Source organism: Garra rufa, chromosome 21, assembly GCF_049309525.1.
Source record: "Garra rufa chromosome 21, GarRuf1.0, whole genome shotgun sequence".
NCBI classification, from domain to species: domain Eukaryota; kingdom Metazoa; phylum Chordata; class Actinopteri; order Cypriniformes; family Cyprinidae; genus Garra; species Garra rufa.
In genome coordinates, this window is record NC_133381.1 from 10,813,849 (window position 1) to 10,829,969 (window position 16,121).

The 16,121-nt window shown below is 35.8% G+C and overlaps 1 protein-coding gene across 2 annotated transcripts; it reads right to left on the bottom strand.

The window, feature by feature from the left end:
- Window positions 1–15: 15 nt before the first annotated feature.
- LOC141295280 (synaptotagmin-like protein 2) lies at window positions 16–15,590 on the bottom strand. Of its 2 annotated transcripts, XM_073826491.1 has the most exons (16): window positions 15,245–15,590; window positions 12,567–12,712; window positions 12,219–12,300; window positions 11,727–11,772; window positions 11,598–11,637; window positions 10,692–11,053; window positions 9,530–10,097; window positions 7,019–7,104; window positions 6,785–6,892; window positions 6,149–6,321; window positions 5,966–6,068; window positions 3,439–3,600; window positions 3,278–3,353; window positions 3,057–3,156; window positions 1,643–1,848; window positions 16–1,526 (listed from the first exon to the last, which is right to left on the bottom strand). In XM_073826491.1, the coding sequence occupies exons 1-16, from the start codon at window positions 15,370–15,372 to the stop codon at window positions 1,387–1,389; spliced, it is 2,526 nt and encodes an 841-aa protein (XP_073682592.1). In that variant the 5' UTR covers window positions 15,373–15,590; the 3' UTR covers window positions 16–1,386. The 2 variants fall into 2 exon arrangements, with proteins under 2 accessions (XP_073682592.1, XP_073682591.1); XM_073826490.1 differs by having other exon boundaries at window positions 9,530–11,053.
- Between the last annotated feature and the right edge of the window lie 531 nt (window positions 15,591–16,121).

The following is a 16,121-nucleotide window of genomic DNA, read 5'->3' on the forward strand; positions in this document are numbered from 1 at the left end:
CAAAACAAAAGTATATTCATGAAAACATTTTTATTTTTTTTATTTTGTAATGAATCACAACAATCATCTCTCTTCAAATACATTCATCTATGGATATTTAATATGATTGAGCATGATTGACTACATAGTCTCAATAGCTAACAGTCATAGTTGATGTTCAAACTAAGTTCTCAACATACAGTTGAGGTCAAAAGTTTACATACACCTTGCAGAATCTGCCAAATGTGAATTATTTTACCAAAATAAGAGGGGTCATACAAAATGCATGTTTTTTTAGTGCTGACCTGAATAAGATATTTCACATAAAATGTTTACATATAGTCCACAAGAGAAAATAATAGTTGAATTTATAAAAATGGCCCTTTTCAAAAGTTTACATACATTTGATTCTTTTTTTCCTGAACAGTTAGACTGCTTGCTGTTCTTCAGAAAAATCCTTCCAGTCCCACAAATTATTAGGTTTTTCAGCATTTCTGTGTATTTGAACCATTTTCAACAATGACTGTATGATTTTGAGATCCATCTTTTCACACAGAGGACAACTGAGGAACTAATATCCAACTATTACAGAAGGTTCAAATGCTCACTGATGCTCCAGAAGGAAACACAATGCATTAAGAGCTGGGGGTAAAAACTTTTTGAATTTGAAGATCAGGGTAAATTGAACTTATTTTGTCTTCTTTGTTTTCTTTGGGAAACATGTAAGTATCTTTTGTAGATTCTGAAGGGCAGTACTAAAGTGAAAAAATATAATATTTAGGCAAAATAAGAAAAATGTACAGATCTTCGTTCTGTTCAAAAGTTTACACAACTTGCTCTTAATGCATCATTTTCATTTGAACCTTCTGTAATAGTTGGATATGAGTCCCTCATTTGTCCTCAGTGTGAAAAGATGGATCTTAAAACCATGCAGTCATTGTTGGAAAGTACACAAAATACACAAAAATGCAGAAAAAAACAAAGAATTTGTGGGACCTGAAGGTCTTGTTCAGGTCAAACAAGAGACTCATGAACAACTATCACTAAACAAAACTAAACTAAACTAAACAAAACAAAAAAACAGCTGTGGATCATTCAGATTCAGTAATAATCAAGTGTATGTAAACGTCTTTTTTTGTGAAATATCTTATGTCAGTGCTAAATAAAAAATAACATGCATTTTGTGTGAAATATTAACATTTTTAAGATTCTGCATGATGTATATAAACTTTTGACCTCAACTGTATAATTTAATATACTTTTTATATGTTGCAGAAAATATCTTTTATTGAGAGAAGGGTTGAAATGAAGAAACTGATTTGCTAATTGAAAATGTTTGGTTTGTTTTTGGAACCAACAGTGTTTTTCTTTCACAACTAAACATTCGAGACCACAACTTCAGGAGGTTCATTTCATCGGGGTCATGGAGGACCTCAGGGGAAGCTCTCCCTCAACCCAACTGTTTGGATTGCCCAGCATTCTTTTCCATATTTGAATCTCCTCATCCATCGAATCCATCCAATCAACTTTCTTGCCATAGCTCTGTCCTGCAAGTGAAGAGAGACACTGGCTTCAAGAAACCTGCCTTTTAGCTTTTAGATCAGGGCTTTTAAAATAGATTAGGTACAAAATACAGGAGCAGTGAAGGAAGAGCTTTTGTCACCTGTTCCGAGACTGAGGCGCAGACCTCCCAGAAACTGATTGGCGAGCGTGTTGTGATCCCAAACAGTCAATTCGCAGCAGGCCTCACTGACCTCGCCAGTTTTGAACCCATCATACACCATAGCATGGTTATACACAGGATCCTGGGTCTTTTTTACAATGCGAGTCTTCTGGCGGCTTTTCTTTCTGGTATCTGGTAAAATGTAGCTAAGAGACAAAAAAATTAATTAGTGAAACTCACCGGTTAAGAATATACACTACCAGTCAAAGTTTTTTGATTTTTAACACTTTTACTAACATTTTTTAACATTTAACACTCTTCTGCTCACCAAGCCTGCATTTATTTGATCTGAAGTACAGCAAAAACAGTAAAATTTCAAAATATTTGTACCATATTTAAAATAATTGTTTTCTATTTTAATATATTTTCAAATGTAATTTATTCCTATGATTTCAAAGCTAATTTTTAGGCACATGATCCTTCAGAAATCATTCTAATATTCTTATTTGCTCATCAAAGAACATTTATTATTATGTTGGAAACAGCTAAGTATAATTTTTTCAGGTTTCTTTAATAAATAGAAAGTTCAGAAGAACAGCATTTATCTAAGAAATAAATATTTGTAATATTATAAATGTCTTTATCATCACTTTTGATCAATTTAAAGCATCCTTGCCAAATAGAAGTATTAATTTCTATCATTTCTGCAAGCTTTTGAATGGCATAGTGTATAATGTTACAAAAAGCTTTTTATTTCAGATAAATGCTGATCTTTGGATCTTTCTATTTATCAGAGAATCCTGAAAAAATGTACTCAACTGTTTTAAATATTGATAATAATAATAATAATATTAAATGTTTCTTGAACAGCAAATCAGCATATTAGATTGATTTCTGAAGGATCATGTGACACTGAAGACTGGAGTAACGATGCTGAAAATTGAAAAGAGGAATAAATTACATTTTAAAATATATTCAAATAGAAAACAGTTATTTTAAATAGTAAAAATACTTCTTTAAAAAAATATTAGAAATATTACTGTCCAAAAACCTTTACTTTGACTGGTATATGTAAATCTAAAATACTGTAAATAAATAAAGTGCTAGAACAGCCAGTTTAAAACTGCATCAGGAAAACCCTGTATTAAAACATTTGTCTGACCATGTGCAAAATGAGTTACGATGAAGTTAGTTCCGTATTTACTTTTGTCCTCTAAACCAAACAAAATGAATGAAAAGGGTCATCTGGATTATTTCTTCTTATGTAATTTTGATAGTTTAAAAAAAGAAAAAAAAAACATGACACTTCAAACATGACAAAGAGGAAGCGTGAGAGAGGGAGAGATAGGGATGGAACAATGGCTTTAGCTGCTTTGAAAGTCACGTCCGTAACAGATGATAGGCACACCCTTACCACTTCACAAAAGAATCGACTCCCTGAGGCTTCAGGCGACGTAATTCTTTAGCCTCGCGCAGCCATACATGAATCTCCCCTGAGCTGTTCTTCGACCCACCTGAAATCAAATAACATGTTTTACAGCGAATACAGCTTGCTTGTCACAAGCAACATTTTTAAACTTAGGTATACAGAATCGTATTAAATACACAGGCGCAACCATCAATTTAAAATTGTACCGGAGGCCGGAGGAACATATTTCAGTGAAACTGATAACAGTCCATTAGTCTCCTGCGATTCTTGATTTTCCGTGGTCTATAATCAAAAGAAAGGAGCTAGGTTAAACTTACAGAACGTACAGACTCTGTTTCTGAACACAAAATCATTTTACACAACGTACCTTTGCCAGTAGGTTGTACCAGGTGAGGGCCTCATGTCCCCAGTCCCAGCTCTTAAAGTTGATCTCAACCTGCCCCAGGAACACATTTCGCCCCCTGGAGTCATTGTGCCACACGGACAGGTTCAGAGTCTTATCCGGCAACTCTTCGCGCTTCACTTTGTACTGAAAGAATTAGAGTATAGATAAGATGCAAGGTTATATTAAATATAAACAGTGTTGGGGAGTAGTTACATGTAACGGAATTACATCATTTAAAGGGGTCTTCGGATGCCCATTTTCCACAAGCTGATATGTTTTTTTTAGGGCCTTAATGATAAGAACATACTTTGGTTAAAATGTCTTATTACACAGCTCTTTGGAATGCTTGATTCTGATTGGTCAGTTGAGACATTTGCAGGTTCGTTCTTTTCAAATAATCACCGCTCCAAAGTAATAACGCATAGCCGGTACTACTTGTATGTTTAAAATCCCTCCGTGCCAACAAAGATTACCGTTTGGCGCCATCTTGTGACAAACACTGGACAACCACATTTAACAATGGAAAATTTCGACATTAATCTATTTAAATTGTCTTACTAACGTACATAGTTTGAATGTTAGTCACGTGGTACTATATCGTTTCGCGGAAGGATAAAAATGTTAATTTAAAACAAATATGCCAATAAAAGGTTTCAAATTCATATTCATGTCCAGTTTTTTCCTTATGTGGCAAGTAGCCATGTAATAAGCGGGATAATGTACAGGCAGCCGGTAGTTATCGCGAAATAAGCCCCTTCAGTGTGATACAAGACCCTCCGCTTCGCGTCAGGTCCTGATCACACTGTCGGGGCTTATTTCTGCGATAACTACCGGCTGCCTGTACATTATCCCTTACTTAATGGTAGTGTAAAAAACACTATTTTTACCTTGTCAAAATCAGCCCTTTTTAGAGCGAGCTATTCTGTTGCATGTTTCTTTAAAATGCTAATGAGCTCTGCTCGCCCCGCCCCTCTCTGCCGTGGGATGACGAGCCGTAATGTTTACTTTAGCCGCATTTAGCTGCGAAACCTGCTAACCAACACATTATTAAAAAACCCTTCTACTCACTTCTGCTGTGGGTGAAGCTGCATCACAAATGATTTGCACGACCATAGACGCATATGTAGATCGGGATTGGCGTTTTCCTTTCAAAAACGAAAGTAACGGTAATCCTCTGCGTCTTCAGCGGCTCAGATGTTGGGAGTAAATGACGACTGCTGCGTTCATTATTACACCCAACAACAGAACACCTCAATCGCTCAATCTGAGACATTCTTGTCTTCCCCTGCACCTGAGTCGACACAATGGATATTGAAGTCGGACTGTTTCAGTTAGGTTAGGGTGGGTCTAAGGTACAATTGCCAATAATTAATGTTCAAACAACATGTAAAAGTGAGTTTTGCATCCGATGACCCCTTTAATTACAAAATACATGTACACTACCAGTCAAAAGTTTTTGAACAGCAAGATTTTTAATGTTTTTTAAAGAAGCCTCTTCTGCTCACCAAGCCTGCATTTATTTGATCCAAAGTACAGCAAAAACAGTAACATTTTGAAGTATTTTTACTATTTAAAATAACTGTTTTCTATTTAAATATATTTTAAAGTGTAATTTATTCCTGTGATTTGAAAGCTGAATTTTTAGCATCATTCATCCAGTCTTCAGGATTTTTTGATGAATAGAAAGATTCAAAGATCAGCATTTATCTGAAATAAAAAGCTTTCGTAACATTATACTCCATACAATTCAAAAGCTTGGAGTCAGTATAATTAATTTATTTAAATTCTTTAAATTGATAAAGTGATGAAAAATGTTACAAATGTTAATGTTACAAAAAAAAATTATATTTCAGATAAATGCTGTTCTTCTGAACTTTCTATTCATCATAAACCTGAAAAAATTCTATTCAGCTGTATTCAACATAATAATAAATGTTTTTTTGAGCAGCAAATCAGAATATTAGAATGATTTTTGAAGGATCATGTGACTGGAGTAATGATACTAAAAATTCAGCTTTGAAATCACAGGAATAAATTACATTTTAAAATATAGTCAAATAGAAAGCAGTTATTTTAAATAGTAAAAATATTTCAAAATTTGATCAAATAAATGCAGGCTTTATGAGCAGAAGAGACTTCTTTAAAAAACAAAAATCTTGACAGGTAGTGTAACTGTAATTTTTACAGTTACTGAGAAAAAAATTTGTAATTAAATGTGTAAATTAAATTATTATAATATGAATTCAAGTCTGACAGTAATCAGTGTTGAGTTTTACTGCAAGGTTAACCCTGTCTGCTTTAAATGTTTCAAAATGTTTAGAAAAAATTTGAAAAGTAATCAAAAAGTAACCAGTTACATTAATAAAGTATCTAAAAAACTTACACTACTTATTACATTTTAAATAGGCTAACTTGTAATCTCTAACCTATTAAAAGTATTCAAAGTAATCTTCCCAACACTGAATATAAATATGATGATATTATACTTTAGTGTCACAGAGAAACATACTCTCAGAGATTCAACGTAAACTGGATTCACAGTCCGTTTCTTAATGGACGTCTTCCTTTTGCTGCGACGTGACTTGTCTGGATAGAGGTAGGTCTTCACATAGCTGAAGATAGATAGACAGCTAGATTATAGTTTTTTTCTTCATTTTTTTGATATTATTGATTTTTTAGGTTTAGAACTCACGGGTCAGTGCGTTGTTTACGTGGATTAGCAATAGCCAGATCCTGGCACTGTTCGATCATGATGATGAGCTCTCCGACAGGACTGTACATCACTGCAAACTCCACAGAGCCCTGCACCTCCACATTCCCAAAATCCCCTGCGTCGCTGTACACACTCAGTGAACTACCGGTGCGCTTATGGGGGATTTTAAAAAAAAAGAACATAGATAAATCTCTGGAACACCATCTTTTTTAACTTTGGACGTTTATTATCTTGTACTTGGATAGGAATGTGAATGATGACAGGAAAGGGTGGGAGAGAGAGGGGAATATGAGATTGGGAAATGACGCAGTCTGTACTTGAACCCGTGCCCCTCTGGAGCACAACAGCCCTTTGTGTCATAAGACAGTGGTAGACAGCAAATGTAACAAATGTGTGTTTTCAAATGTTTAGATTATCTTTTGGATGTCTGATATGCAGAAACATCTGTTGATTTACTTTAACCGCTATGACCTTATAGTGCGTCCCAAACAAGTCAACTTTGGCTCATCCATAAATTTACTTATAATAAACTGTTTATCAGATAAGTGACAAGTTTAGACAAGCAATGTCAAACTAGGCTCTAAACATCTTTAAAAATACCAAGGTCAAGCTCACATCAGTAAGAGACAATGCGTTAGCCGAATAGCCTTTTCTGCTAGAGAGATCCGACCCACAGCTGGACAGTGAAGTATTATCATCATCATCTGAATCAACTCCTTCATCCTGTAACAAAATAAACAGCAAAGGTGGCTTTTGACACTCAAGCAACTGCAGTGGATGATAAAAGGAATGATGAAATTATATTTCAAGTGCTGCAACCGTATATTTGCAGGATGAACAGTAGCTCACCTCCCAAGTATCTGCAGTGTAGGAAGGAGTTTTAGCTATGGATCCCTGAAGTAAAGCCTCTAGATCTGACACCCCGTGTTTTTGTCCTAAAGATATCAAAGAATGAAGCTCAAATAAGATATGAATCTGTGTATATCTACCGGGAGAAATCTAACAGGTTAAACCTGAGCTTAAGTGAACAGACATACAATTCAGGGAGTGTCTTTCTCAAATATCAGGCCTTGAGGGCATTTCAGAAATCTGATTTCAAGCTAAAATGGTGAATCAGTCTCAAATATGTGACCCTGGACCACAAAACCTAAGTCTTAAAGGAGAAGTTCACTTCCAGAACAAAAAATTACAGATAATGTAGCGGAGAGCGGGGTAAGTTGTCACACTGTTCATAACTCCAATACTAGAGGCTTTATCTCAAAAATGAAATAGCCACTTTGTGTGGCTTCTTCTTCTGTAGTCAACCTCCTGTTCAAATGTGGTCAACACTGCTCTAATCTGAGGTGAGCACAATTTTTACATTTTTTGACCTAAAAAGTAAAAACAAATCACTTTAAATTTTCTTCAGTACAACTTTGTTAGGTATAGATGTTAAAAATTATTATTTTGCACAAAATAGAAGAGACAGTAACAAGTCTTTTGATACTTTAGCTGACGTGCTATGTTGAGCTGACCCTGACATTTAGCCAACATTAGCATACATGTAGGTTGCGGCAAGTCGTCACATGTGGAAAGGAAGAAAACGACACAAATGAGCAATTCTTACTGACACGCCAGTGAAGCAGCAACTAGAAATAGAAAAGAATAAGGCTGAATCTAGCAAAAAGCTGTTTCAAAAGAAAGGGAAGTGAGGGGGATCTGGACCTACGAAGAACAAGGCAGGTAAAAGAAGAAAAATTATACAAGAGTCATCATCAGATGATGAAAAGTGCTTCTGCACTTTGTCTGTGTTGAGCCATTTTCAAACAGTGTCCAGAAGAGACCTGGGTAAAATGCGTAAAGTGCAACAAATGGGCCCATGATGCTTGCACCAGAATTGTGACTCTGAAGATAAGTCTGATTAATCAGATACAGGGCATGTGTTTTGTTCTGAGGTTAAACATATTATGTTAAGCGAGTTATTTGCAACATTCCATTCAGTTATCATGGATTTGTGTACATGCCAGAGAACATTTGAGTTTAAAGTTCAGAGTAAAGTTGTCTTGGCACTTAATGTTTTGATTAAAATGTGTATTGGATTGAAATAATAGTTTTTTTCCAAATTCTCTAGGCATAATTGTTCATATTTACAGTTTTGGTTTGAAGTTAGCAATTAAAATCAATAATCACAATAAAGTATTTGTGTTCTTATTTTTAGATAATCTAGTGTGACAACTTACCTGCCGATGGGGCAAATTGTCACAAGTGCACATTCTCCATTTAACAGTCTATAACTCCGTAATGAGATAAGATATGAAAATGTGATGAATATATCATATGTGCCCGAGACTTCCTTCTTTCATTTGGTAAGACATTTATTACACTGTGATGTATGGTGCTCAGTAAAAGTTACACAGTGTGAAAAGTGTGACAACTTCCCCCGCTCTCCCCTACTCATCCTCTTGCCATCCAAGATATTAATGTCTTTCTTTCTTCAGTCGTAAAGAAATTGTGTTTTTAAAAAAGACATTTTAGGATTTTTCTTCATATAGTGGACTTCAATGGTGCCCCAATTTTGAATCAATTTCAATTTTGAAATGCGGTTTAAATGCAGCTTCAAACAATCCCAGCCGAGGAAGAAGGGTCTTATCTAACAAAACGATCAGTTGTTTTCATAAAAAAAATACAATTTATTACAGTTAGGGTTTGAGGTATATTTGAAAATAACCGATCTTTTAAGGTAAGATCGTTTACAACCGCATTTGGGATCGTTTGAAGCTGCATTTAAACTGCATTTTGGAAGTTTAAACTCGGGGCACCATAGAAGTCCATTATAAGTATATAAATCCTGAAATGGTTTCCTCAAAAAACATAATTTCTTTGCGACTGAAGAAAGAAAGACGTGAACATCTTGGATGAAAAGAGGATGAGTAGATTATCTTAAAATTTTTAGTTCTGAAAGTAAACTTCTCCTTTGAGTAGCACGGGTATATTTGTAGCAATAGCCAAAAATACAATGTATTAGTCAAAATGATTTTCCTTTATGCCAAAACTCATTAGGATATTAAGTAAAGATCATGTTCCATGAAGATATTTTGTAAATTTCCTACCGGAAATATATCAAAACTTACTTTTAGATTAGTAATATGCATTACTAAGAACTTTTTTCTTAGCAATGCATATTTTCTTGATATTTAGATTTTTTTTTTTACCCTCAGATTTTTAAATAGTCGTATCTCGACCAAATATTGTTATATCCTAACAAATACATCAATGGAAAGCTTATTTATTCAGCTTTCAGCTCTAAATTTTAAATAAGTGACCCTTATAACTGTTTTTGTTGTCCAGAGTCACTAGTCATTAGATCTCATAATCGTTTACCTTTAGTTTCTGTTGGACCTGGAGATTCAGATGGCACAATGATTATAGTAGGAACCGTCTCATCTCTAGTTTCCTGAACTGTGATCGTCGGCAGGACGGGTGGCCTTGCCTTTTGAGCTCTTGCCAGAGCACTTAGTAGGATATCTGGCTTCATCTTCTGCTCAGATTCAGCTCTGTCTTCCTCATCTTTCATTTCTAAAGAACCTTGATCCAGTCCAACATCATCTTCACTTGTAGGTTTAGCTGGTTGAATTGGTTCAACAGCAGTTTTGTCGATACGTTTAGTGTTAAATTGCACTCCAGCGTTTCCAACACGCACTAATTTCCCATCATCTGTCATTGAGAGATAGTCTTGGCTTATTTTGTTGGTGTCTTTTCGTAAATTCTTCTCTTTATCTTCATATGCATCAAGATATCTTTGCACAGTTTTGTCACTGGCACTTGTTTTTTCTTGATCAGCTGCACTTCTATCAGCCGTTTTATTCTGAAACAGCTCATTTTTATTAGGTGTTTTCTTTTCCATTTCGACTGGCCGGTCATCACCTGAATCACTGGAAGCATCTTTCCCCTGCAGAGTGTCAGAGGGAAATTCATGAGAATCCATTTCAATCCCCCATTTTAATGACTGACTTTGGGACGCTTTTTTAGCAGAGGAATGCTTATTGATTTGTTCCACACCAGCTACACTTTCTACTTGATCTGTATCTGTCTGAGCAAGTAAACCAGCGCTTACATTTTTCCCTTCACCTCCCTTCCTGTCTGAACTTGCCTCATCATTAAGAACATCTCCGGAGACCGCTGTTCTCTTATCATGCTCATTAGCAGAGTCTGAGGGACCAAGTTTATCGCTTTCAGACTCTCTAAACGTACATTCAACTGAGCGCTGCTGATCTCTGTTTGTACTATTTTGGAAAGCATTAGTAGATTCGTCCACCTCCTCTGAAGCTTCATGATCTGAGTCTCTAGTCAATTCTGGCTCACCACTTGTGAAAACTAAGGAAGTCTGTGGTTGGTTGTGAAACTCAGTCGATGAACATCTTTCTAAAAAAACATCTTGGTTAAACTCTTCAGGCTCAGTGTGAGATACAACTTGCAATAAAGATGGAGACTCTGTGTTTGGACTTGATGTAAAGGTCTCTGTATTCTCAACAATCAATTTTACCTCTTTTTGTTGAGGCCCAACATTTTTGCTTTCATCGTGCACAGGTTTCACTGCATTCGGTTCAAGAGAGATCTTGACCCAGTTCTCTTCAAACGATTGGTCTTTCCGTAAAGCTGGTGGAAGTGAAACTTTTCGCCTCGGCACTGGATTAGGTGCATGTTTTGGGGTGCTGCTTTCAGGTTTAGTGTTATGAGCTGGACTTAAGAAGGGAAAAACAGTTGTTGTTTGGTCACTAGAGAGCTCTTTGGGTTGTGCTTCTGATGAATTGCATTTTGGGTCAGTGGCATTGAGGACATGACTGCCATTGAGTTCTGCTTTTAGTTTTTCTTTTCTTCCAGAAACTCTTGGAACAGATGAAGCCTCTGTAAACACAGATCATTTGTACTGGAAAATATGACCAAAACATCACCAAATGAAACTCACACAATACTGTTTTTTCCAAATGTACACAACCGTTCAAAAGTTTGGAGTTAGCAGGGTTTTTTTTCTTTAAGAAACATGTTTTAATTTAATAAAACAACAATCCTGAGAAAAAAAAGATATTTTTTCAATATAAAAAAAAGAAAAGAAAAAATGTTTCTTGAGCAACAAATCAGGATCATGTGAAGCCTAGAGTAATGATGTTGAAAATTCAGCTTTGCGTCACAAGATAACATATATTAAAATAGAAAACCATTGTTTCAAATTGTAATAATATTTCACAATATTACTGTTTTTACAGTATTTTGGGTCAAATAAATGTTGGCTCGGTGAGCATAAGAGTCATATTTAAAACTTTTGAGAATCTTACCCACACCAGATTTGAATGGTGGTGTAATTTCATACAGTACAAAGCATTCATGATTACTCAATAATTAATTTATATTAAAAATAAAATCCATGGTTATTCATGTAAATAAAACTCACCAGCATCAATAAAGTCCTCATCAGTAAATCGATGATAAGTCTGTAAATAAATAAAAATAAAATATATTCAAATTCCGGTTTTACATTTCTAAGTATTTACAAAAAAACAATATAGAATACGTGACAAACCTCTTTAATAAGGGCTGGGTGAATTAATCTTGGGTCAGCTGATGGACTACAGTAGACAGAAAAAAATCATAATATTAAAGACATTCAATATCTGTCCTAGATTAATCTACAGTATATACTAAAAAGCGACACATAAAAAGTGACCCTGGACCACAAAACCAATTTTTAAGTAGCATGGGTATATTTGTAGCAATAGCCAAAAATGCATAGTATGGGTCAAAATTATCGATTTTTCTTTTATGCCAAAAACATTAGTATATTAAGATCAAGTTCCACCCTCAGATTCCAGATATTCAAATAGTAATTCTGGCCAAATATTGTCCCATCAATGTAAAGCTTATTTATCCAGCTTTCAGATTATGTATGAATCTCAATTTTAAAAAATTAACCCTTATGACTGGTTTTGTGGTCCAGGGTCACATACTGAAAATCCATCTAAAATACAATAAAGTGCGTTTCACAGTTCAAGTGCTACAAAATAAAGGCTATTACTTTGACAGTGTGCTGTGATCCTCCTTTTCATGCTTTTTGTTCTCATCTACTGTATCCTTAAGGAACGGGTTGGGTTTATAAGCTGAGTTAAAAAAGAAACAGCAAATGTAATCAATTCTGACACACTCAACTCTGCTTGATTCCTAGATGCACTTAGTTTAAATTCACTTCAAATGGAGTTTTACAGTTGCAGTAGTGAAGGGCAATGCTGTGCATAAGCAGGGCTTAGTACGTTGTATATATGACTCAGTGAGATTGCAAAAAGTTTGAAATGGCTGGACAGGTGTGGTGTGTGTACTCAAAGATAACAGCATTAGCTCAATAAAGAAGGTATGAACTCCTGTATACCTGCTGTTTTCTTCCATCTCATAGAGGACCGCACCACTGTCGTGACATCCGCCTGCTGCCCATACCGCTTGACCTTGAGCTCCTCAAACCACTCACCTGTCAAAGTCCTCAGCTGTGTAAGGTCAGGGACTGACTGCCTCAGTTTCCTGATATGTCATATAAAAACACAGGTGTCACTATTGACACATGCGATGTTAAGAATAGTGTGTTTTCACAACGCGTCATTAATCAGCCATATTGGTGGCAATGAATGTCAATAACAAATTGAAAGATAGTCAACAAATTATTGTCATGTTTTGGGCTGTACTAATAGGTCACACCGGGAAAAACATTTGAAGTACTACAGACTGCCAAAAGTTATAACAAATCACGGAGAAGAGTGCAAAATATCTGAGGAACAATAGCCGTTTGTGGTTGGCCAAACTGAACCAGGATTTCCAGGGCAAGAATCTTGACAACAATTGTGTTTGTTCTTATAATTTCCAGTCAGGTAGGTGAAATATTAGGCTAAAATCTTAATTAATACCGCTTGTACATATCTTACCATCTATTAACTTTAGTTTGTGAACTATTGGGCCCTTTCCTGCTTACTGAGTCCTTCTCTATATGATTTAGCATCTTCCAAACATTATTTTCTAGACATAAATTAGCAGAACAACATATTCAGTAGTACATTAACTGTGGAATCAATGTTGTTGTTTACATCCATGTATTACGAATACGGCTGAGCATCCAGGTAACTGATCAAACCGTGATGTAAGTGCAAACCCTCTATGCTTGTAACAACCTGACGGTGAGTAAATGACAGAATTTACAATTTTGGATGAACTATCCCTTTTAAGCAGCACACATAACCCTCAGAGACAACTGTAGCAAAAACACAACACATGTTATTTTCACTAAATATGGGTCAACAGATGCTCACACTTGGCTTATCATAACAACAAGCTGAAGTATGGCAGCAACATATTTACATTTTTAATGTGCCACCCTAAAAAATGCCTACTGACACCACTGCTGACTGTTTTGCAATTTTCTGTTAAGCATTTTTCAAGTATTTGAACTGTAATATTCTTCTAAAATACCAGCATGTTTAGATACAGTCAAGCCCAAAATTATTCATACTAGGGATGCACTGAATGTTCGGCCCAAAAGTGCATTTTCGGTTTTTGGCCGAAAGACTTTTATCGCCGAAACAACATGGCCGAAACAGTATGTTGAGCAAACAGAAATTCTGACTTAAAGTTACTTTTATTCAACCAGCAAGTTTTTGTTATTAGAAATGACACAGACATCTCCCAGAAGATAAGGTGATGTGCAAAAAATATTACTCATCTTTTATTTACATTTGAACAAAAAGTGGCATGTCAATTTTTTTTTCACCACTTTTGCTGTGTGTTTTGGGTCGTTGTCGTGCCGAAATGTCCACTGGTGCCCAAGGCCAAGATTCTCTGCAGACTGCCTGATGTTGTTGTTGAGAATTTTAATGTATTGCTCCTTTTTCATGGTGCCGTGGTTCCCTGGTCTACTGGCTAAAAAACACCACCAAAACATTAGGTTCCCACCACCATGTTTGACAGTGGGGATGGTGTTCTTAGGGTTGAAGGCTTCTCATTTTCACGGCAAATGAAAGCTACATCAATGTGGCCAAACAATTAAATTTTTGTTTCCTCTGACCATAAAACAGAAGACCAGAAGTCTTCTTCTTTGTCCAGGTGAGCATTTGCAAAAGCTAAGCGGGTTTTTGTGTGCCTTATCTGGAGAAGTGGTGTCCTGCTTGGTCTGCGTCCATGGAACCCAGCGGTGTGCAGTGTCCATTGGATTCTCTGCCTTGAGAGCCCATGTTCGCCAGGATGGTCTTGGTGGTGATCCTTGGATTCTTTTTTACCTCTCTCACTATCCTCCTGGCCAGCACAGATTTTTCACAGTGCGGAACGTCTTGTGTTTTTTAATAATACTTTGCACTGTAGCCACTGGAACTTCAAGACATTTAAATATGGTCTTATAGCCATTTCCTGACTTGTGAGCAGCCACAATGCGCAGTCGTGGGTCCTCAGTGAGCTCCTTTGTCTTAGCCATGACGGTCCACAAACCAACAGCAGATATCTTCTGTTTTTCACCTGTTGAGTTGATTAAAACAGCTGTTCCCAATGAATCAGGGTAATTAGGATGCTTTAGAACAGCTTGGACTATTTGGAATGGTATAGAACTTTGGATTTTCCCATAGACTGTGACAGTTTGCAAATGGTATGAATAATTTTGGACATGCCACTTTTTGTTCAAATGTAAATAAAACGTAGAAATATCTTTTTCTTATTATCTGTTGGGAGAAGGCTGTGTCATTTCCGGTCAAAAAAAAAAAAAACACTTGCTGGTTGAATAAAAGTAACTATAAGTCAGAATTTGCAGGCGTATGAATAATTTCGGGCTTGACTGTATACAAAATGCCAACAATCAAATAAATAAATAAATTAATAGATATATAAATTGTTTTATTAATCAAATGAAATAAAATACATTATAATAAAAATGTATTTTACATTAATAAATAACCAGCAATTTCCTAAAAACTTTCATAAGTGCTTGGGTTTCTGTGGTAAGCATGCGTACTTGTACTAATACAGCTTCACACGAACTGTCTTGCAGACTGCAGTGTGGGTCAAGCAACCATTTCCTACCTGACTCGTCCACTCTCCAATCGTTTTAAATCTTCATCTCTCAAAAGCACTTGACGGATGGCTGCCTCTTCCTCAGCAGACAGAAAGCTCAAGTCAATCAATTCCAGTGCACTTTTGGATTGTTTCATCCTGGTCAATAAACACAAACGCTTTCCAGCAGTCGATAACTTTTCCCCAAGGTAAGCTACCTGCAAACCACCGCGTTTCCCTCAAATCAGAAATCTGTCAACACGCTTTAAATCCTTATGAATTTGCGCCTGCACAGGTAACTCCCTCGGAAATGTTCGACTGCTTTCGGGTGATTGAAGAAGAGGGTTGCTGCACTTTTATAACGCGTCTCACATACATTCACATTCACACGGTGTAAAAAAAAAAAAAAAAAAAGGCACGACGTGACGTCATCTGTCAACATTGTGTTTGAGAATAGAGTTAATGTTTCCCTACCTATGTCCTTCAGGAGTAAGCTAGTTTCCTAAACCAAAACAAAAACTCACTAAAAATGTCTCTTTTTTTGTTTCTATTGTTATGCACCTTACGTATATAAATATATTTTAATGTTAGGTCTATATTATGATCATGAGTCCCACTAAAAAAAGACTAACACTTACAAAACAACACTCCATTATTATAAATTAAATAAAAATACTTTTGTTTATTCTTCCTCATCCAGAAATAAAACTATTATGCAATGTGTTGTTTGTGCTGCAGACACACCTAATTCATGTGCCAACCTGCTTTTCTACTGTCAAAAATGTGTGAAAACGACAGACCGAATAAGAGGAAGTAGAAAGGTTGAAGACTCATCATCAAGAAGAAAGATTATATCAAGATTGTATCATATTTCGTCTAGTTCTGATGATTAAATGTGTGGTTTCCT

Excerpts from the sequence above, each read along its gene's own strand:
- LOC141295280 (XM_073826490.1), bottom strand. The coding sequence starts at position 15,372 with ATGAAACAATCCAAAAGTGCACTGGAATTGATTGACTTGAGCTTTCTG. Across the intron at positions 7,105-9,529 it reads AGGTCCAACAGAAACTAAAG|GACAAAAACACGGGGTGTCA; the intron begins GTAAACGATTAT and ends TGATATCTTTAG. Across the intron at positions 3,354-3,438 it reads GGTACAACCTACTGGCAAAG|ACCACGGAAAATCAAGAATC; the intron begins GTACGTTGTGTA and ends TTTTGATTATAG.